The sequence below is a fragment of the Canis lupus genome, chromosome 10 (genome assembly GCF_048164855.1).
Source record: "Canis lupus baileyi chromosome 10, mCanLup2.hap1, whole genome shotgun sequence".
Lineage (NCBI taxonomy): Eukaryota > Metazoa > Chordata > Mammalia > Carnivora > Canidae > Canis > Canis lupus.
This window is the reverse complement of record NC_132847.1, coordinates 4,408,406-4,432,708: the sequence shown is the minus strand read 5'-3', so window position 1 is coordinate 4,432,708 and position 24,303 is coordinate 4,408,406. Positions and strand designations below refer to the sequence as shown.

At 37.3% G+C, this 24,303-nt stretch overlaps 1 protein-coding gene across 5 annotated transcripts in view; it reads right to left on the bottom strand.

The window, feature by feature from the left end:
- The window catches only part of YTHDC2 (YTH N6-methyladenosine RNA binding protein C2), a 77,140-nt gene extending 52,837 nt beyond the window's left edge, over positions 1-24,303 (bottom strand). For 4 of the 5 annotated variants that reach the window (XR_012037667.1, XR_012037668.1, XM_072840583.1 and 1 more), the window contains exons 1-9: positions 23,932-24,303; positions 22,345-22,435; positions 16,190-16,386; positions 14,671-14,870; positions 7,695-7,861; positions 6,848-6,950; positions 5,375-5,531; positions 2,101-2,208; positions 397-545 (exon numbers count right to left, since the gene is read on the bottom strand). Coding sequence is in view for 3 of the 5 variants with exons in the window: in XM_072840583.1 (XP_072696684.1) it covers positions 397-545; positions 2,101-2,208; positions 5,375-5,531; positions 6,848-6,950; positions 7,695-7,861; positions 14,671-14,870; positions 16,190-16,386; positions 22,345-22,435; positions 23,932-24,115 (1,356 nt within the window). In the remaining 2 variants the exon portion in view is untranslated. The remainder of the gene's footprint in view (positions 1-396; positions 546-2,100; positions 2,209-5,374; positions 5,532-6,847; positions 6,951-7,694; positions 7,862-14,670; positions 14,871-16,189; positions 16,387-22,344; positions 22,436-23,931) is intronic. The other variant, XM_072840584.1, reaches the window with a different exon arrangement.

The following is a 24,303-nucleotide window of genomic DNA, read 5'->3' as shown; positions in this document are numbered from 1 at the left end:
GGCATCCCATGGTTATGTGCTCTAATATCAACAGTATTTTCTTGATTTCCTTTGAGTTTATCTTACATTGTTTAGCTCACAGGTTCTTAAACTTTTGAGATGAGAAAATATCAGGCAATAATAATAAATATGCATAAGATCTATAAACTATCCTCTCCAAAAAATTTAGAGAAAATATTGAAATAATTTAAACTGAGAAGAAAACAGTAAAAGATGCTGCATTATCTATCCCAAAAAAGGTACATTACAAAGTTGTTCTGAAAAATATGTTGTAGCCTAAGATAAACTAAGAGAATTACACTGTAAATAATACAGTAACAATTATAATCTCATAACATGTTCTTTAAAAGTACGTTTTTCACTCAAAATATCATTGTGAAACCAATGAGGTCTTACCAACTGACTGAAGACAGCATCACCGCCATCATCCAATAAATCATACTCTTCAGTCACATTTGGAACAGTTCTCTGCCTCTGAGATTCAGGCTTGAAAGTATTCTCTTGAGCTGAATACCATTCCGTAAGGGTGCTTTGTTGTTTCTCTTCTAAATTAATAACAAAAAAAAAAAAAAAAGTAAGAAAATCCTTCACTTTAGGGAATATATTCCTTTAAGAAAATTAAGTGAATCTGAAAATATTTAAAAGTTGGCCTTATTGTCAGCCCAGGTGGCTCAGCAGTTTACCTCTGCCTTCAACCTGGGGCATGATCCTGGGGACTCAGGACTCGTTCCCAGGATCGAGTCCCGTGACTGGCTCCCTGAGTGGAGCCTGCTTCTCCCTCTGCCTGTCTCTGCCTCTCTCTCTCCCTGCGTCTCTCATGAATAAATAAATAAAATCTTAAAAAAAAAAAAAAGTTGGCCTTATTGTGAAGTTACTTTTTCAAAACACATTAATGAGAAACATTCAGTAAAATGTATTGTGTTGAACCTTAAGGACACATGAAACTGCTTAAAAACGTCATCTATTTCTTGTTATTAGTGAGAAGTTTCTTCTAAGTCCAAATTCAAAGAATAGTATTTTAGCCATACAATAAACAATGTTTAAATCAATGACTAATTTTTATAGAGCACTTTGTAGAGAACCATGTATTGAACTTCTGCCACCATGCCAGTTGTTGGAGATAAAAGTTATATACCATTTTCACCTTCAGAAGTTTAGAGATCTACTAGTTTTACGATGTGCATACTATTTGTACTTCAGCACTGCACTGTGAAATAGGCATTGCTAACTGCTTTTCTTCAAGTAGAGAATCCAAAGAACTTAAGATATTCGTCCAAGGTCACACAGACTAAACAAAGGAATCAAAGCTTGAAGCCACCAAATCTTCTACCATGAATAATGTAGTGAAAAGTCAGCAAAACAGAATCTCATCCTAACTCAAAAGCTGAGATATAGTGTAAGTCATGATAAGGGATGTATTAATGGGCAAATAATGCTAAATTCTAAGTACAGATATAAGTCATTAACAAATCAAGATTTGAGGGGTCCATGGGTGGTTCAATTGTTTAAGTGTCCAACTCTTGCTATGGGCTCAGGTCATGATCTCAGGGTCACAAGATCTAGCCCCACACCTAGCATGGAGACTGCTTGGGATTCTCTCTCTGCCTCTTCCTCTGCCCCTCCCCACCACTTGCATTCACTCTTTTCACTCTCTCTAAAAAAAAAAAAAAAAAAAAAATCAAGATCCGAAGACTTGACATTTGTATCAAAGATGAGCCTGTTATTACATGCTACCCTTTTCAATTCTCCCCACTCACTCCCCACTCTGGGGCTATGCTGGGGCATACCACACTGTTATCACATGTGGCATATTATATATGCAGCAGCACATACTCTTCTGCCTCCTTATAACAGTGGTTGTTGCATCTTTGGAGACAGACACACTCCTCCTCAACTCTGGCATCCACTTTCAATTCCTCGCTACAGATTATAATTTATGGGCATAAACCACAATGTAAAGAGTATGCTTAAGACAGAATTCTAATATAATATTATACAATTATATACAAAGGAAAAACACTTTCAAGTGTCCTTGTACCTCCATAGTATAAGACTCCAAAAACTCAGTTATCTTTTATATTTGTTTGATAAAAAGCTTACCTCGTTGTTTTTCCTTTTTGTATTTTAACATTTCTTTGTTTGTGTACCCAGTAGTTCTTAAGATGTCTTCCAGAAACATTTCTTTTACTTCAAATGGTCTTCCCTGTACTAAATAATAGGAATAAAGAGTCAATTTGCATCTTAGAGACAATGCACATAAAAAAATAAAACAAATACCATGACGTAATGGATCTGAATGAGTTAATGAACCTGAGTATAAAATCCAAAAGCAATTCCAGAAGGCAAATTATCCTCATCATATTGTCCTTTAAATATGATTCCAACTCGGGATCCCTGGGTGGCGCAGTGGTTTAGCGCCTGCCTTTGGCCCAGGGTGTGATCCTGGAGACCCAGGATCGAATCCCATGTCGGGCTCCCGGTGCATGGAGCCTGTTTCTCCCTCTGCCTATGTCTCTGCCTCTCTCTCTCTCTCTCTCTGTGTGACTATCATAAATAAATAAAAATTAAAAATAAATAAATAAATAAATAAATAAATAAATAAATAAATAAATAAATATGATTCCAACTCTTATGTTACAGACTGTTCATTTGCTTGTTTTTTCCAGTGTGTACTTACTTATCATGTGTTTGCCATCAGGCTAGGCACCAGAAATATGAATCATAAGCAGAAGCACAGCTGCCTTATGTATCTTATCATCCAAGAACATTATAAAAAGAAAGATAGGTTTGTGACTTAGGTGACTAGGTTGATGGTATGATTAATTAAAATGGGCAACACATGAGTAGATTTTGTAGAAGAGATTAAATATTTAGCTTGGGACATATCAGAAATGAGCTGCTTATATGACATCTAAGCCCAAAGCTCTGGAGAACAGTTTGAATTGGAAATAAAGATTCAGGAGTCATGAGTATAAAAAAGAAAGCAGAAGCCAAGGACATAAATGAGAGCTTTCAGGGAAACTACATGTGCCTCTCCAGTACCTAGTAGAGTACAACACAGAGAAGGAACAAAGAGGAAAAAAAAAAAAGAAGGGAAAGAAAGGAAGAGGGAAAAAAATGGATCAAGAGAAGACCATAAAACACCAATATATAAGCCATATATATAAAAGAGACCATTAAAATATAGGCTCTAATGCAGAACATAAAAAGTAGGAGGCAGTGTTGTCAAATTATGGGATGCAAGCATTTCATACACACCCAAAAAGGGGGCCAACCATGAAATATAGAGAAAATTTCAGATTTTTGTGTAAAATTTAAATAGTAGGCTTGGCAATTAAATCAGCTTCAAACAATACTGGTAAGAATACACAAATGAACAGCCCCATACACTATAGAAATATATATAAATCATTTCAGCTCTTTGAAAAAGTACAGTGGCAAAATCTGTTAAAATTAAAAACAGGGATCCCTGGGTGGCGCAGCGGTTTGGCGCCTGCCTTTGGCCCAGGGCGCGATCCTGGAGACCCGGGATCGAATCCCACATCGGGCTCTCGGTGCATGGAGCCTGCTTCTCCCTCTGCCTGTGTCTCTGCCTCTCTCTCTCTCTCTCTCTCTGTGACTATCATAAATAAATAAATAAATAAATAAATAAATAAATAAATAAATAAATAAATAAATAAATAAAAAAAAAAATTAAAAACAGATACACTCTTTTTCCTCAATAATTTTACTTTCAGAAATCTCTTTCTAGAAATAAGAGTGCCAGTATATAAGGATATATACACAAGGATGTTTATTACAACACTGTTTATGGTGGTGGAAAAGGAAAGTCTGGAACCAATCTGAGTGTCCAAAGATATAAATGGTTAAATAAATCTTGGTACATTCATATTATGAAATATTAAAACAGCTGCCTAAAATAATGAACTACATCAAAAAAAATGATGATGATGAACTATAGTTACAGCTAATACACTACAGAATTTTCCATGATGTACTGTTATATAAATAAAGCAAATTGCAAAATAATGTATAAGGCATGTGCTCATTACCGTAAAACCAATTTCTGTACACCTCATGTATAAGTATGTGTTTTCATATGTAGTATGAACATGGACGGTGTGAGAAAGAATATGCAAGTGGCTTTAAAATCAAGTAATCCTATCAGGAAAGTAGAACATAAAATGTAAAGAGGATGGGGCAATTTTGAACCTCTCTCCATATATATTTATACTCTATCATTGAGCTAAACATATACAACTTTTTCAATTTTTAAAGAGAAATGTAATAATTTTTTTTTAAACACTGGTGGCAAAACCAGTTTGGATTAAAGGTCAGGACAAAAGTTAAGTGGCAGTCTATTCAAAAGTACACAGGAAGTTAAACATAGGCGTGTAGACTACTGTTTCAAGGAGTCTAGCAACAAAGGGGAAGCTGTAGGGACGCCTGAGTGGCTCAGCAGTTGAGAGTCTGTCTGCCTTTGGCTCAGGACATGATCCCAGAGTTCCAGGATGGAATCCTATATCCGGTTCCCTGCAGGGAGCCCGCTTCCCCCTCCACCTATGTCTCTGCGTCTCTCTCTATGTCTCTCATGAATAAATTTTAAAAATCTTTAAAAAAAAAAAAAAAAAAAGGAAGCTGTAAGACAGAATTAAAGGAAGACATGGGGATCCCTGGGTGGCGCAGCGGTTCGGCGCCTGCCTTTGGCCCAGGGCGCGATCCTGGAGATTCGGGATCGAATCCCACGTCGGGCTCCCGGTGCATGGAGCCTGCTTCTCCCTCTGCCTATGTCTCTGCCTCTCTCTTTCTCTCTGTGTGTGACTATCATAAATAAATAAAAATAAAAAATAAAAAAATTTAAAAAAAAAAAAAAAAGGAAGACATGAGGGACACCTGGGTGGCTCAGTTGGTTAAGCATCTGCCTTTGGCTCAGGTCATAATCTCGGAGCCCTGGGATCAAACCCGTGGGGCTCCCTGCTCAGGGGGGAGTCTGCTTCTTCCCTCTCTCTGCCCTGCTTGTGCTCTCTCTCGTTCGCTCTTTAAAATAAGTAGTATCTTAAAAATAAAATTGCAGCATGTCTATTAAAAAATATATAAATAAATAATAAAATAAAGGAGGCTATGGAAATGAAAATAAAGCACATTTTCTTTTACAACTGAAGAACTGTCCTCACAACATAATACCAAAAAGTATGGATGGAAAAGGAAAAGATGAAAATACAGAGAAATGAATGATGAGGCATACCACACAGAAAACAAAGTTTTCAGACATTCTACTTCAGAACATTCCCCAATTCCAATTACAGTAAATATAATCATGCCAAAAAGTATACTTTCATAAAAATCCTAAAAGAAATCTGATCATTTAACTTACTATATATCACTGGACAACTTCCAAAATATCTTATAAAAAGATTCACATCCAAGGCAGCACTAGAAAGAATAAGTTTCAAAGTTGGGTGCTTTTGCAACAGATCTCTCAACTTTGTAAGTAAAAAGTCACTAAATCGATCCCTTTCATGTACTTCATCCTGTAGTGAACAAAAATAAAATGATGGAATGGTTAAAACATGGATGACTAAGTCTTTAAAATTATGGAGCTGCTAGGTTTTCTACTAATTAAATGTGAACAAGGCCAGTCAGGACTCATGAAAATTTTGTATTATGGACAATTCAGAAACTATCAGACATTAACAACTCACTGTGGGTAACAGAACACTGCTTCTTAGACAAGATAAAAGACACACAAACTACAACCAATTCTGAATTAATGGAGTCTAATTTAATGTACTTTTAATAAATATAAAATTTATTTAAATATGCTTCAGTTAGGGGCGCCTGGGTGTCTCAGTCAGTTAAGTGTCTGCCTTCAGCTCAGGTCATGATCCCAGGGTCTTGGAATTGAGCCACACATCAGGCTTCTTGATCAGCCTGTGCCTCTCCCTCTCCTTCTGCCTGCTGCACCCCCTGCTTGTGTACTCACTCTCTCTGTCAAATAAATAAAATCCTTAAAAACACATATGTTTCAGTTAACATCAGAGTACAGGTGCACCCTTTGGTTTGAATGCACAGAAGTAGTACGTTTCCAAAAGCCGCTTATTGCAAGCTTATACAACTTAATCTAATTCTTTTCTGACACTAACTGGATAAAACCTTAGAATTTTTTAATGAGGTGGTAATTCATCTACTTCATCAGCAGCTACCTAATTGAGCAGCGTAACTATGAAGTTAAATGACTATATTAGGTGCCTGGGTGGCTCAGTTGGTTCAGTGTCAGCCTTCGGCTCAGGTGATAATCCCAGGGTTCTGGGATCCAGCCCCATATCGGGCTCCAGCCCCAACACTGTGTTCCATGCTCAGCAAGGAGTCTACTTCTCTTCCTACCCCTGCTCTTTCTCTCTCTCTCTCTCTCTCTCTCAAATAAATAAAATCTTAAAAAAAAAAAAAAACTAAAAATAAAAATAAAATTTAAAAATGACTATAAAGTGTACCCCTAAGACTGGGAAATACATATTAGCTAAAGGAGGAATCAGATGACTAAGCACAGAGGAAAAAGAAAACTTTCACCGTTCTGGGGAACACTAAGTACATGTATCATTTTCCCATATAAAAATCACTTTTAGAAAACTTACTTACTTTCTTTATTTGCCGTTATAAAACCTCATAGTAAAAATATCTCTACTTAACACAAGTATTTATAATAATTATAGGCAATAAAAAGTAACTTAATTATAATAGCTGTTCAAAAAAATTGGTTCTCATGCACATCCTATCCCAAAAATCTCATTACATATTCAAAGTTTTAAGCAATCTGAATTGTATATGGTAAACTCAGCAATATTCTTACCACAATAACATGTGTCACAGTAGACAATGTACTATCTCCTGCCATCAATGTACGAAGTAAAACCCCGTTAGTGCAAAATGTCAGAAGTGTCTTTGGAGAAACCCTTTTTAAAAAAATTAAAGAACACAATTACAACTCTTATATGTAATGAAAACATGATCACATTAAATGTTAGTCTCATACATACTTTAATAAAGGTTAAAGTTACTAATATAGTGGTGAACTGGTATGTATGCTTTATGACCCAAGTCATGTGAAATATATATTTCATACCTGACAACCTTGTAAAAGATTTTTATTACTAACAGCCCTTTAATAATTAAGTCATTATTTTGTTAAGAAATCATAAATAGATTTTTTTTAAAAAACCCTGAACACCTTTTGCTTGAAAAAAGTGTATCATAAATGAACAGCTTTTTGAATTACTACATGCAAATTATAGAGAGCAAAGAAACAGTACTACTATTAAGAAAGTACTACTAGTACCACCACTAATAATCAATTCAGTTATTACCATTTATTTACTATAAACATCACATCAAACCTGGGCTCTAGCTGCTTTTATTGGCCCCATTTTATAGATGAGAAAACCGAGGTTCAACAAGGTGAAATAACTTGTATTTGATCAAAAACTATGAAATAGGATTTCTATCTATGGCCCAACTCTTTCTACTATGTATTCAAAAACTGTACTAAGTTCAATCATGACCTCAATATCTTATCAAAGACTTACCTAGAGTAAAATAATCATCAAATTTTCAACTAATATTCTCCGTATTTAGTGCAATATAAACATCAGTCTTTTCAAAGAACAATCAAAGATAGGCTACAGGAGAACCAGCATTACCTGCTTTCTAATCGGATCTGATATCCAATTGTTTGACCAATTCTTTCCCTTCTCTCTGCAGCAACTCTTTCAGCCACGGCAATTGCCGCTAACCGTCTTGGCTGGGTACAAAATATACGGCAGGGGATACCATTTTTAAAGCAATCATCTAAAAGGAACTGAGGAATCTGAAATGGAAGTTTTAAAGTCTTGTCAGATGAGATGATTATACACCCAGAAGGTCCAAGTCAACCACAATGGAAAAACTATGGGAACTAAAAAAGTTCTGAGACATGTTCTACCACAAAATAATCATAAAATCAACAACTTTCACGTAACTTCTAACAGTCAACAAGGAAATGCAATTTTAAAAGATCTCATTCACAAAAGAAACTAAAATATTAAAAACAAATTCATATACAGGGCACCTGGGTGGCTCAGTTGGCTAAGCATTCAACTCTTGATTTTGGCTCAGGTCATGATCACAGGGTTATGAGATCAAGCACCATTGTCTGGCTCCACTGTGAGGGTGGAACCTGCTTAAATTCTCTCCCTCTCTGCCCCTCCCCCACCCTCTTACTCTAAGATAAAATAAGGGGAAAAAATTCATATAGAAATAGTTAAGGCGGGATCCCTGGGTGGCACAGTGGTTTGGCGCCTGCCTTTGGCCCAGGGCGCGATCCTGGAGACCCGGGATCGAATCCCACGTCAGGCTCCTGGTGCATGGAGCCTGCTTCTCCCTCTGCCTATGTCTCTGCCTCTCTCTCTCTCTCTGTGTGACTATCATAAATAAAAATTAAAAAAAAAAGAAAAAAAGAAATAGTTAAGGCTTACACAAAGAAGACTATAAATTACAACTAAAAAATATAAACTGAACAAAGAAATCTTGAGTGGAAATAATCAACAATGCAAAAATGTCAATTCTTCCCAAATTAGTCTATAAAACCAATGAAACAACAATGATAACTCCACTGGAATTTTTGAAATAGTGAAAAACATAAAGAAAACAAAAAGCCTAATATTAGGACTGTAGAAAACTTTCTATATTCAATTCAAACAGGTCAGGAGGACTTAAAAGAAAAAGTAAATCTTTCCCACTCTATGACTACCAATACTTTTCAAAAAAGTAACTACTATTTCTTATTAACTCTTTCAGGGAAAAAGTGTTTACACAATCTAGAATATTTGATATATAAACAGTTTTTATTCACATGAAGTGATTACTGTACTTAATTTTGATAATTTGCAGAGTTCACTTAACACTCAGATCTACCTAATCCATTCTGCTGCATATTCCATCCTATAGATGTGCTATAATTTAACAAATATCACATTAAATAAGTAATCTCCAGCTTTTCCGGTTATTCTTGATGCTACTGTTTGCTATTTTAAAAAGTGCTACATGTGGGATGAGCACTGGGTGTTATGCTATATGTTGGCAATTTGAACTCCAATAAAAAAAACTTTTTTTTTAAGAAAAAAAGGTTGTTATATTAGCAAAAAAAAAGTTCTACAAAAGGGATGCCTGGGTGGCTCAGGGATTGAGTGCTTCCCTCAGCCCAGGGCGTGATCCTGGAGTCTCGCATGGGGCTCCCTGCATGAAGCCTGCTTCTCTCTCTGCCTATGTCTCTTCCTCTCTCTCTCTGTCTCTCATGAATAAATAAATAAAATCTTTTTTTTTAAAAGTGCTACAATGAATACCTATCTTCACAGATTTTTGCAAAAAAAATATATATGACATATATATATATGTATCATATATATACATCAGATCAAAGAGTATATAAATTTAATTTGGACAGAAATATTATCAAACTGCCCTCCAAAACAATTTATACTTCTACCAATGAAGAAGATGTTGGAAAAAAAAAAAAAAAAAAGATGCTGTTTGCCAAACACTTACACAAACACTGGATATCATCAATTTTTTAATTCCTACCAATCTGATAGCTAAACAGTGTAATTGTTCTTTTTGATTTCATTTCTTTAACTATGAGTGAGAGTGAACACCATTTCATGTATGTCTTAGCCTCTAGGATTTTTTTTTAACTCAACTAGTTTATCCGGAAGTGTACATGAACACAAATTAAGAAATAATTAAAAAGAGAAGATAATAAAGAGGAATACTATGCTACACGTTGTAAAACTACAAAAAGCAAAAAGAGGAATCTTGACGCAAAAATAGGTAAGTAAAGATATAACAAAAATTCCAGAAATAGACCCAGGTATTATAGAAACTTAGTACTTGATCAAAAGCAGTACCCTAACTGAAGGGGGAAAGGATAATTAAATAAAAATTACATTGGAACAACCAGATAGTAACATGAGGAAACAGTAAAATTCCTACTTGATATGGTATCTTAGAATTCCAGATGGATTTTTAAAACTTTAATACAAAAATACTAAATAAAATATTTAGAGGAAAATGCTCTTACTCTTGGGGTAGCATGGCTCAAAGCCCTGAAAAGAAGACTGACAGATTTGTCTAAATAAAAATGTAAAACTAATACACAAGTCATCATAAGCAAAACTTTAAAAATCAAACAAAAGACAAATGATTTTTAGGATATCTAACAGTCAACAGGCATTTATAATATATAAAGCGCTGTGAAAAAAAATCCAAAATGCTTAAGCTAAATGAAAAATGAGATATAAACAAGCAACTCACAGAATATAGAGAATAAACAAAAATGAAAAGATCTTCAACTCTCTAAGAAGCAAAGAAATGCAAATTAAAACATTATTTATCAGATTAGTAAAGGTAAATCACTACTGCCTAAGCTTCAGAGAAACGGGAACTTTTAATACTTTTTTTTTTTTTTTTTTTTAATGATAGGCACACAGTGAGAGAGAGAGGCAGAGACACAGGCAGAGGGAGAAGCAGGCTCCATGCACCGGGAGCCCGATGTGGGATTCGATCCCGGGTCTCCAGGATCGCGCCCTGGGCCAAAGGCAGGCGCCAAACCGCTGCGCCACCCAGGGATCCCACTTTTAATACTTTCAATCCCATTTTAATACAACTCTTTTTTGAGTTAATAGACAATAACTAGTTAATCTAGCTAAAATTTAACTGCCATATTCTTAACCAAGCATTTCCACTCCTAGGAATTTATCCTATTAAAACACTCCCATAGGGATCCCTGGGTGGCGCAGCGGTTTAGCGCCTGCCTTTGGCCCAGGGCGCGATCCTGGACACCCGGGATCGAGTCCCACGTCAGGCTCCCTGCATGGAGCCTGCTTCTCCCTCTGTCTGTGTCTCTGCCTCTCTCTCTCTCTCTCTCTTCCTCACTGTGTGCCTATCATAAATAAAGTAAAATAAATAAATTAATTAATTAATTAATTAAAACACTCCCATAAATTAGCAAAGAAATAGTAGAATACAATGTTATAAAGTACAGGAACACCTCGGTGGCTCAGTGGTTGAGCGCAGGGTGTGATCCTGGGGTCCTGGGAACGAGTCCCACATCAGGGCCCCTGTGGGGAGCCTGCCTCTCCCTCTCCCTGTATCTCTGCCTCTCTCTCTGTGTCTCTCATGAATAAATAAATAAAATATTTTTAAATATATTAAAAAGTACAATACAAGAATAAGATCCTTGCTCTGCCATTTCCTAGCTATGAGAATTTGGACAGATTAACATCTGTAAATTCCAGTTTTTATTCCTTAACTGCAAAAAGATAATAAAAAGCCCACATGCCTTGAGGTCATTGAGGTTTAAAAAGAGAACTCAAAAATTGAGCACATAGTAAACTGTCATTTTTTATTATTGTTGTTGGAAAATCTTCAGGAATACTATAAAGTTGTTTAAAAATGAGTTATATCTCTAGCTACTGAAAAATATCCAGTATCTATTAAGCGAAAAAAGATGCAAAATGTACAGTATTATTTCATGTTTGTTTAAAAAAAAAAAAAAACAGTATCAATCCTCTAAAGAGAACGAAAAACAAAGGTGCAAAAAAAATTTTTTGTATAACAGAAATATATACTACCAAGTTTCTAAAAAAAAATGCATGAAGAGCAGCGAGAGAATTAGAAATCTTTCACTCTCTATGTACCATTTTCCATAATGTTTGAACTTTACATGAACATAAACAATGAACATGAAAATGCAAAAGGTAATTAACTTCCTAATGCTACTAAGGGCAAGATGAAACTGGCTAATGATATGAACTTTAAATTCTGTTACATTTATATTTCATAAAACAGACACATCAGTACTTTAACTCCTCAAAAAGATGCAATCATTTAAGTGTAAATCCATTAGATTAATAGTTACTTCTTGAAAAGCAAATAATTCATTTCTAATTAAATTCTCAAATATCTTCATATCTAATAAAACAATAAACATAACTGTGAAAATATTTATCAAAACTTTCATAATCTCTGTTCAGCATATATGCCGCCAAAGAAAGTGCTTATAATCTCTTAAATATATGGGATGCCTGGGTGGCTCAGCGGTTAAAGCATCTGCCTTTGGCTCAGGTCGTGATCCTGGAGACCCGGGATCGAATCCAGAGAGCCTGCTTCTCCCTCTGCCTCCATCTCTGCCTCTCTCTCTTTCTGTGTCTCTCATGAATAAATAAATAAAATCTTTTTAAAAATAAATTTTAAAATAAAAATAAATAAATATAATTAAAACTCATACAATTAAAACCTACTGGCAAAACTTCCTCTTGGGATCCCTGGATGGCGCAGCGGTTTGGCGCCTGCCTTTGGCCCAGGGCGCAATCCTGGAGACCCGGGATCGAATCCCACATCGGGTTCCTGGTGCATGGAGCCTGCTTCTCCCTCTGCCTATGTCTCTGCCTCTCTCTCTCTCTGTGACTATCATTAATTAATTAATTAATTAATTAATTAATTAAAAATTAAAAAAAAAAAAAGGAAAACTTCCTCTAATACTAAAACAACAACTGAACAGATTCTCTAGGATGACTCTATGGAATTTCAATCATAAAAGGACTCACACTAAAGAAAAATCTTAGGGAAGCCCAGGTGGCTAAGCGGTTTAGCGCTGCCTTCGGCTCAGGGCGTGATCCCAGTCCCACGTCAGGCTCTCTGCATGGAGCCTGCTTCTCCCTCTGCCTGTGTCTCTGTCTCTCTCTCTTTCTGTGTCTCTCATGAATAAATGAATAAAATGTTTAAAAACAAATGAAAAAATAAAGAAAAATCTTACATATTGTGCTCAGATAAAAATTTCATTCGGTTTTTAATTATTTAATTTTAAAGCTTCAAGTTTTAGGGATAGTTTTACTTCTGTAAATCTGGCTAAGTCCTTCAAAGGCCTTACGTATGGACTAGGTTTATTACACCAACCAATATAACCATAGGAAATATTAAGCAATCATCAAAAGCAAATTCATGTGTCCATAAAAGAAAAAATGTAAAATCATATCGACTATTGTATCTGAACCTCTATCAAAATCAAAGTAATTTTACTATTTTAACATGTGACCATGTAAAGAACAAAAATAAGGTCAAATCACTCTACCAATACTTACTTCCAATCTGAAACCCAATGAAGGAAACTTCATAATGAAGTACTTTGATACTAAACATCCAAGTCAAACCTGTCATATTAATTCCATTCTACAGTCAACTTTATTTTTTTTGAAACTGTATTATTATTATTTTAATATTAAGGAATCCACTTTTACAACTGTCATGAAGCCCTGGCTGGGTTAACAGTAATGAGTCCTGGAGGTAACTACACCCAACTCTGGACTTTCTGGTTATAAAGCACTGCCTTCTCTATCTCAGCTGACAACCCAGACTCAGGAGGCCTCAATCCCTGCCTCTCTATTCCCAGAAGATGCCAAAGTCAATTATGTAGGAGGCTTTCTCAGAGAAGAAGACGACTTTGTCTTCCCAGAAGACAAACCCTCTACTTTGCTTTATGAGACGGATAGCATCCCCAAACCACAGACAGGTTGGGACCTGCGCAGGCCTCAATGTCTACAGTTGACTTTATATTAACATTTGTTATTATTAATATTGTTGTTAATTTAGCTGCTACATACAACACAAATAGGCACGTTATAGACATCTCTAAACTTTACCGAGAATGGGAGCTATTACTAGCTCCATTTTTAAAAAAAGGGCTCTGGCTCATGGAGGCTACAAGACTAACCACTAGGACTACCGTGTTCCTTTAAGATGCCAAATCAAAAAAAAAATAAAAAATAAAAAAATAAGATGCCAAATCACAGCCCCACTTCTATTTTTTTTTTTTTAAGGGAACCCCTGGGTGGCTTAGCGGTTTAGTGCCTGTCTTTGGTCCGGGGCGTGGTCCTGGGATCTGGGATCAAGTCCCACGTCCAGGGATCCCTGGGTGGCGCAGCGGTTTGGCGCCTGCCTTTGGCTCAGGGCGTGATCCTGGAGACCCGGGATCGAATCCCACATCGGGCTCCTGGTGCATGGAGCCTGCTTCTCCCTCTGCCTGTGTCTCTGCCTCTCTTTCTCTCTCTGTGACTATCATAAATAAATAAAAATTAAAAAAAAAAAAAAAAAAAAAAAAAAGTCCCACGTCCGGCTCCCTGCATGGAGCCTGCTTCTCCCTCTGCCTGTGTCTCCGCCTCTCTCTCTCTCTCTCTCTCTCACTCTGTGTCTCTCATGAATAAATAAGTAAAATCTTTTTTTTTTTAAGATTTTACTTATTTATTCATGAGAGAGAGAGGTAGAGACACAGGTCCTGACGTAGGACTCGATCCCAGGTCCCCAGGATCAGGCCCTAGGCTGAAGGCTGTGCTAAACCCCTGAGCCACCCGGACTGCTTCCCTACTTCTATTTAAATGAAGACCCAATATGCTAGCTTAAAAATAAATATTTTAAAACATTTCCTTTCTACAAATTCTCAAAATGCACTCCCAGTAATACTTCTAAAGTAGCCATTAAAGTAACCAAAAGGGTTTTTTCTTTGTTAAAATACATGTACTATTTTATAGAAAACTATCTTGTGCAACAAAATATTTTTCTTCCATAAACAACAAAGAAGAAACAAACCTGTGTAGTCTTTCCAGACCCAGTCTCTCCTACAATCAAAACTACTTTATTTTCTTTAATTATTTTAACAATTTCTTCTTGTTTCTCAAACACAGGGAGAGACTGCCTGAAAGAATCAAATTCAGATTCTCCTCTTTTCACTGGAATCTGAGGTATGCCATTGTTGAGTCGCCCACTTGTTTTGCTCATTTCTCGGTTTTCTTTGAAGATGAATAAAAGAACAAAAAAAATTATGGTCAACATTGTTTAAAAAGTGTGAAAAAACAAAGATAAGTAATTTCCAACGTAATTCCATTGAAGTGTTTCTTCTCTACTCAGTTTACATAAAGTTAGCAAGCAATACGCGACTGCTGTACTCCTATGCTTACTACTCTTTAAAAAACAAGTTATAAATTTTGGCATCAACTAGAAAGCAAATTTCTAAAAATATTTCTGGTGCACAATGCTTACAAATGAACAAAAATCAATACCTTTGTAACTACTAAAATAAAATGTGATTCTAATATCTTGAAACAGTTTTCAAAAAAAAAAAAAAGAAACAGTTTCATGCTTGCTTCTACCAATAACACAGAAAATTAAAATTTTGTAAGAAGGAAACAATGAATTATAAAGTCTGCTAGGTACAATATGAAAACACATTGTGAAAAAAATATTCTATATGTTTAAAGTTAAATACATAAGATTATGTGATCAAATAGAATAATATGTGTAAAAATAAGGTCCTGCTTTAGCAAGCATCTACATTTAATTAACAAGCAGAATGGAATAAAAAAGAGGCATGATGTGTTTTATATTCTTCACATAACTCAAAACATTTAAAAAAAAAAAAAACATTTTTGCATACATGTATTTAAAACTTAAATTCCCTGCCATCTATGGCCATGTATTTTCTATATTCTCCAATGGAAATTATGCATATCTGCCGCTTTAGAGAATTAATAATTTTCTAAGAAGTTATTTTTCCAAATAATAAAATTACAAGTTCATTTTATGACCTAAATATATTATGTATCTACCTTTCAGCAAGTTAGTGTACTTCTGTCCTTTACCAGAAGCTAAAGCTCCAATTCAAAAGCTCACTCATTAGAGCAATAATATAGGAAAGTCCAAACCCTGGAGTCAAATCCCAGCTCTGAGGCTTAGTGGCTGGTGGAGCACCTTGAACAAATTATTTAACTGCTCTGAACCTGTTTATTCACCCCTGAAATAGAGGAAATTCTTACCTTAGGAGGGCTGCTATGGGGCCCTATTTAATGAGGTTAACATACCGTCTAGCACACAATAGGTACTCAATAAATGATAAGATACCACTGATGACACTGAAAGACTTGTCTAACTTCATCACATGCCTAAACACTGCATTTCATTCCAAAGTTTTCATAGTTCTTTCTCATTTCTGACAGGTTATTCAAAATGAGAAATCTTATTGCATCTTAGTTTTTTTAAACAAATTTAAAATGGTAAAAGAACAGTCATCAAATAATAAGATAGACAAGGAAGCTCCCCAGAAAATACATACCAGCTTCAACTGCAAACACATTTCCTCTTTCTGTTTTAGGCAGAAGTTCAGTACGCTCTTTATTGGTGACAGGAAATCTTTGAATTAGGCTCCTAACAGCATGTTTTGTATTATGAGTCAAATTACAGGTCATCATTGCATGAGCTGTTTCTGATCCATCTTTCTTCTTCACAGTTAGGTATCTATTTGCTCCCTTTCTGAATATTAATAAAAATCATTTATTTACTATATACAGTCAATTTGTTCACATATGATGTATGCCTACTTAGAAAACATGTCTCAAGCAAAACATTGAAAAAATTCAAAATGCTTTGGGAGAAGATGCTGAAAATCCAAAAAAAAGATCAATAAAGAGGGGTTTGGTGCCGAAGTGGCCACAAGATCATTTGCAATTAAAATTTCAAAATGCTGTAAACCCAGTTTTTAAACCTCAAAAATGGCTTACTTACCCACCAAATCTTAAAGTTTGTCTTAGCAGACTTCATGCTGGATGAAACATCACCAGATGGAAGCATACAGAGGGAGAAAACTAATCTGAATAACAGAATCTAAAAATCATAACAAAAAAACTTTGGTTCACTGTCCACACTAATACAACCCACTGAACGTTTCCACAGTATGCTAGTAATGTACATCCCATGAAAACCTGTTAAGAGAACCAAGCTTAGTGGCTGGACCAAAAAAGCATAAATCCACATTACTGATAACTATTGTCACATGCATCTTGGGGAAAAAAAATTTTCAAGGTTTTGGACTCTAGCTTTTAGTTATAAGGTAGTAAGGATTTATAACTGTTCTCAAATCATTTGATGTAGGTATACTTGTTTCTCCAATGGCTCAGGATTGACAAGGTCTTTTCTGACTTTTGTAGCTCTAAGAGTACTAGGTACAATTTTATACATACAGAAAGTCCTCAAACGTGCTTTGACTAATTTAATAATGCACGTCTATAATCTAGTACGATACATTACTGGCAAAGTGCTCAGGCTCTAAAAGCATACCAACCTGGGTTTGAATCCTAGCTCTATCACATATTTGCTCTGGGACTATAAGCAAAGTATTTATTAGTTCTGAGCCTAAGATAATCATAATACCTGCCTCAAAGAATTATTCCTATAAGGAACATCTGTTACAAAGTAAGTATTAATAAAAGCTATTATTATACAGTCTGGAAAAAAAATCACTCATTTTTAAACAGCTACCTAAAGCAGTTCATAAAATATTTTATCATTGGTTAATGTCACTATCATATTACAGAAATGAGGAACAAAACCACAAATAGAATTAAAAGTACATGTACGCTTTTCTTAATTTTCATTAGATTTAAATTTTTTCAACAATATTTTCACTGTAAAAACAATGTAAAACTGGAGATTAACCTATACAGTTTTAGCTGAGCCTTCCTAAGTGGTGAGGCTTTTGATTTACCAAGATTTTTAATTTCTGGAAACTTTTTATGGAATGCTTTAATGGATCATAAGCGTTCAGTACTGTCATCTAGCCCTTAACAAGTATTTAGTGATCTTCAACTTATGGGATAAAGATGAAATAACTATATTTATCCTGATCTGAGGAATTTCAGTTATTTCCATGAAGTAAGAATTACTGGATTCTAAACATGATCTCTGCAATAGGTTCTTTTCCCATGAATCTTTCTGAAAATTCAGCACAGTCTTTATGGACTCCATCATTCACTCCCCTTCTATACCATTTACTTCATAAAACTTAACTACAGAAGGCAAGAAGTGCTGAAATGAGCACTAAAGCTAAGAGCCGGGAGGCTTGTGTTCAACTAAGCAGCTATGTAATCAAGAATCATTTTATTTCTCTGACACTGTATACAAGTTGATTTAAAAATCTCTACTATTTCTGTCAGTTCCAAGAAGCTTTAATTTTCTTGAAAATTATCTTGGGAAAGTTTTGCTGTATTTCACCTTTAACTCATTTTATTTCATTCACTCATTCATTCAATCATTCATCATATATTAAGCACCTATTGTATGCTAGGCATTACGCTAGAAGCTGGGATAACAAAGCAGTAAAACAAGCTCACAACTAAAATGGATCAGATTCAAATTTTCCTAACATAAGCTGCCTACTAATAACATAGCATTTATGTACAAAAATAACTCATAGTAAGCATGTGTGAGTACTTAGCCATTACCATTTAAAATTTACTGAATTCATTTTGAACACAGATGGTGGGGCAGAAAGATATAATAAACTTGATAGTTTTTACATTTTAGTAAAAGATCCTAATTGTGCCTCTTAGAGCTCATTCCTACCACATTCAGCACCACAGTGACACTGGTAAATGATAAAAAGATTAGTGAAAGGATTGGTAAAATTTTTGTCTTGTTGTGAGCATGAAAAATATCCAATACGCAGACATGTGTGCCACTAACACATTGAGATCTCATTACATTTTCCTTCCAAAGTGTAACTATTCTTTGAAGAAAAATGTTAAGAAACTCCTTTTCAAAGCAAAATTAACTAGAAACTAGCTGCATGATGTGGAAAAGTTAAGGGCCATGACCAAAGCTAGATAATGAGGCAAGGAGACACTGAGAGTCAAATCCAAGTTTCCTGCCTCTTCCTCCACACCAGGCTCTCTCCCAAATACATATTAAGGAACCATGATATTAGGTACAAAAGAAAAAAGCAGGATAACTAACTCACTAAGTTAATGAATTTATGGTAGGCAGTGAAAAAAAAATCCTTTATTCATGGTGAACAGAAAAACCCATGAAAATGTAAGTCAGGTAAAAATTCTCATATAAGTGAAAAGAAAGGATGTGACAACTATAGCCAAGTTCTTCAATTACGTGAAAAGAAGGAAAGGGATTTGAAAAATCACAAAGACCACTAGATAAACAACGTGCTATCTCTAATAAAAGATAAAGAGGAGAGGGAAAGTGCTAAGACATTTCCTAAGAAGGTTTGTAGAGCATGAGAAATAGGTACTAGGGACTAGATGAGAATGCAAGGTTGCCTGGACTTTCCTTAACATATTTATTCTTCTCTGTCTCTTCAGTGTTTCCTTGCCCACCTTATTTTGTCCTGATAACTTCTATCTTGCCCTCTCTCCTTCCCCAGGTTTCAAGTTCTGGAGAAACAATCATGCTACTGGACAGAAGAAGAGGTAGTCCATTCTAATGGACTGCTTTTCTAAGGGTAATTTCTTTTTTTTAAAGATTTTATTTATTTATTCATGAGACACGGGGGGGGGGGGGGGGGCGGTGGGCAGAGACACAGGCAAGAGAGAGAAGCAGGCTCCATGCACGAAGCCGGATGTGGGACTCGATCCCGAGTTTCCAGGATCACGCCCTGGGCCGAAGGTGGCGCTAACCCGCTGAGCCACCCAGGCTGCCCCACTAAGGTAATTTCTAATGGTCATTTCCAAGTTAACACTTCAGAATTCAAAATCCATTTAACCATAGAAATGATGTAGTTACATGAGATGACTGGGTGATGGACACTAAGGAGGGCACTTGATGGGATGAGCACTGGGTGTTATATGTTAGCAAATTGAATTTAAATAAAACAAAACAAAATCTTTAAAAAAAAAAAAAAAAAAAGGGCTGCCTGGGCGGCTCAGTGGTTGAGCGTCTACCTTGGGCTCAGGTCGTGATACAGGGGTCCTGGGATTGAGTCCCACAACAGGCTCCCCAAGGGGAGCCTGCTTCTCCCTCTGCCTATGTCTCTCTGCCTCTCCCTCTCTGTGTCTCTCATGAATAAATAAAATTTTTTAAATAAATAAACAAATAAATACAACAAAACAAAATAAAATGAAACTATGTAGCTACAGAACTGGGCCTTTACAACAGATGCTTTCTAACAAGGACCTACAACTTGTTATCTGTAACTCTTAACCCCAAATGTCAATGAAAACTGCACAATTTTTTCAGTTTGGAATGTGAAAATTAATAAGGGGAAACCTCACTCAAGTGGACCAGGGATGCCAAAAAGGGAGGCTGGTATGGAAAGCCAAACTACTCACATCAATTACAGACCCAACTGGAGACTCCTCAAGAGGAGAGAAGCTTGGGGGCATCTGGGTGGTTCATTCTGTTAAGTGTCCGACTCTTGATTTCAGCTCAGGTCGTGATCTCAGGGTTGTGAGATCAAGCCCTAAGAGCCCTGTGTTGGGCTTCACGCTGAGTGTGGAGACTGCTTAAAATTCTCTATCTCCCAGGATGCGTCAGTGGCTCAGAGGATGAGCTCTGCCTTTAGCTCGGGTCGTGATCCTGCAGTTCCGGGATTAAGTCCTACATCGGGCTCCCTGCATGGAGCCTGCTTCTGTCTCTGCCTCTCTCTTTGTGTCTCTCATGAGTAAATAAATAAAATCTTTAAGAAAAAAAAAAAAAAAAAGATTCTCTATCTCCCTCTCCCTTGGCCCCAAGAGAGCCCCACTCTCTCACTCTAAAAAAAAAAAAAAGAAAAGGAAAAGAGCTTCAATTACAGGCCCCAACAGGAAAGATGTACGTTGCATTTTTTACAAGAAATCAACCACTTCAGCAACCTAGTCAATGAGAAACCATTATCATCCTTCTTGCTTTTCTCCAATGCACTTTTGTTCAAAACAACCCCTCCAACTTCCTCCTCCTTCTTCAAAAAAGAATATTCTTCTCTTTTGTGTGATGGACTTGCAAATGGTTTTGTAGTAGCTCACTTGTTGCAGACTATAACTATTTCCAAAGAAATCCATCTCTTGCTGGTAAAATAACTGCCAGTTTTATTTTTAAGGTTAAAGGCAGCAACTTTATTTGGCAAGAAAGCCTGATTACATTGACATGAGACTATTTCCAGTATTCAGTTCTTACTGTGAATATTCACATTTTCCAGCAGAAATATTGTAATCAAAGGTGAGGTCTACCTTATGAGGGGTATTATATAAAATATACTCTAAAATTTTTCTAAAATCTGAATCTCGAAGTGTACTTGTTCCAGGTGTTTTTGGATAAAGGATTATGGCACTGTACTCTTCATCTGCAAGGACAGTATTTAACTTACCCTGAAGACCATGATATGTGCATGCTCAAAACCTACCACTGCTTCCAGCACTGGCCTTAGTGATGTTCAAAATCCACATTCACCTAAGCTAAACCTCATCTTAGTTATGTATCCCTGTAGGCATTCAAATGCCAGACAATCCTACATCAGATACTTTCATCTTAGGACACACACAGAGAGAGGGACAGAGACACCGGCAGAGGGAGAAGCAGATTCCACACAGAGAGCCCGACGCGGGACTCGATCCCAGGTCTCCAGGATCAGGCCCTGGGCTGAAGGCGGCACTAAACCTCTGAACCATCCGGGCTGCCCTATTATCTCTCTTCTTAACCTAAACCCTGCTAAGCTGAAATTTTATCTTTCTTTCCCTCCTCACTGGAAATTCTGCTCCCCACAGAACATTTTGGCAATGTCTAAAGACATTTTTGGTTTTGCAGGTGGAGGTACTACTGGGTAAGGTCAGATATGCTACAATACACAAGACAGCCCTCCACAATAATTATCCAGTTCAAAATGTTAATAGTGCCAATATTAAGAAACCTTGCTATGTATCAATCCTAGCACCCTTATTCCCAAAATGAAATTGTTCCACATAATTTTAGAGTTCTTCAATTTGGATGGTTCAAATGACTTTTTTCCGTTAGGGGTCAGTGGCCCTCAAAAAAACATATGCTGTTTCTTCCTGGTCCATTGTATTTAGCCATTTCTAATTATCAGATTCTTGAGCTGGTAAGAAAGAAAACAATGATTATGTATTCTACAGTTACCACTATAGTACAGTAACATTAAAAGAAATACTTCTGTAGATAATCATACTTATTATCTTTAGTCTATCTATCCTTTTTAAAAAAGGAGATTTAGTTTCTATGAAAAAAGAAAACATTTCCTCAAGCAAGCAATTTCAACTTTTAAACTATTTCCTTGCATTTAAAAATTTTTTTTACCCCTAAGGAAAAACAAAAAAGGGCAGGATACCAGGAAAAGGAAAGAGCTGAGTTTGGTATAGATACTAATCAATTTATCTACAAACAATATAATTAAGGACATGAATCTAAAACAATAACTCCTTAAATGGAGTGAGAAACATTTCTCTCTTTTTTTGGTAAATAATTCTTTTTAAATAAGAAAAGCTATCAGCTTACCCTTTGCTTTTAGAGACCAAACCAAGAGACTGACTCAATCGATGAATAAAGGCTCTTTCAGTGCTGGTCAAAGAAGAAGGAAATTCCATTTCTACATTAAAAAAAAAAAAAAAAAAATGGGAATATACAATTATCTTTCAAGGTGCCTCAATATACAAACATAGATATAAAAAATGAAAAAAAATCTTGATTTCTGCTCCCCTCATGATCTTAGGGTTGTGAGATCCAGCCCCAAGTAGGGTTTCTTGATGGGCATAGAGCCTGCTTAAGATTCTCTCCCTCTCTCCCTGTCTACCCCTCCCCCCCACCTGAGAAACTCCACTCTGGGAAAAATGGGTTGCAGAAGGGGAGGGTGTTGGGGGATAGGTAACTGGGTGAGGGCACTAAAGAGGGCACTTGATGGGATGAGCACTGGGTGTTATACTATATGTTGGCAAATTACATTTAAATAAAATATGGGGTACCTGGGTGGCTCAGTGGTTGAGCATCTGCCTTTGGCTCAGGCCCTGATCCTGGGGTCCTGGGATCAAGTCCCACATCAGGGTTCCTGTGCCGAGCCTGAGGCTTTCTCCCTCTGCCTAAGCCTCTGCCTCTCTATCTGTGTCTCTTATGAATAAATAAAATCTTTAAAAAAAATAAATTTAAATAAAAATTTTAAAAAGCTCTAAAAAAAAGAAAATCATATAAGCATATAATCAAATTTATATTTTGTATGAAAAGCAGATATTATTTCAATAAAATTGAATGTCTGCCAGAGTTACCATATTAATAAAAATTAAATCTAAACGTGATAGAGGATTCTAATGTTCACCAAAGATTACTCCTCTTATTTGTGCTGAAATCTTCTTTTGGTATGATGACAGACTGATGAATGTGTTTTACTATTTTAATTCAGTCCTTAACTTGCATCATTAACAAACGGTTCATCTCCTCCCGTGCTGAGGTATGCTCAAGCATTATGAATGCTCAACATCACACTGTCTTTGCTTGCAAAACTGCACAGAATTCATATTTCACTATCTTAGACTGGATTTGTTGTTACATATTAGTGAGGCTCTGTTTAATCTAAGTTCACTCCGTCCAAGTCACTGCCTGTTCTGGGCTAGAAGAGTCCCCTACTTAGGCAAGAAAATGAATGGGCACTGGTCCCCGCGGGTTGGCTGAGGGTTCTGCACGGCACGACGCAAGACAAGGAGCCGACCCTTAAGAGGCGTGAAAGACGTTTAATCTACCAAAACCAGTTTTTACCAATATCTAAAAACTGTGGCTTAGACGCCCCAAGCTGCCTCCAGCCCTCTCTAGGGAAAGAACCGCCTCCTGCAAGGGGGCAGCCCGACGCTTCCCACCTTCTCAGGAGTGCCCGGCAAGCGCCTCAAGCCTGCGGAGCCGCCTGACGCCGCGCATCCCAGGGAGCGCTCCCCCGCGTAGCGCCTCCCGCCCACCCGCCGCGGAGGCCGGCTGCAGTGGGCCGGGGGGCAGGGGGCGCCCAGGTCTTCCCTCCCCCACCCCCTGAGGCAGCCCCTTCACACGCCGGGTCGCGGCTTCGCGGGAGGCGGAGCAGCCGGCGGGCCCGGTCGGGAACCTCACCTCTCTGGTCCCCGTACCGGAAGCGCTCCAGAGCGATATTGACCGCGATCTTCACCTCCTCGTCTATACGAATGTCCTTCAGCCCCTTAGCCCGGCCCCCGCCCCCCGGGCCGCACGGAGCTGGGCCGCCCCCGCCGCCACCAGGAGCCGGCGGCCGCGGGGAGACGCTGCTCGGCCTGGACATGGCCCTGAGGAGTTCTCCCCGCGGCGGAGCGGCCAGGCCTGCGCGCTGGCGGTCAATGACAGGGACAGAGGGCCGCTGCCGGGCCCGGCCCGCTCCGCTCCGCAGGCAGCCTGCTCTGGGCCAGGGTCACCAGAGAGCCCCCGTCACAGCAGCCGAGGAGGCGGCGGCGCCACTCGTCCCGGCGGAGC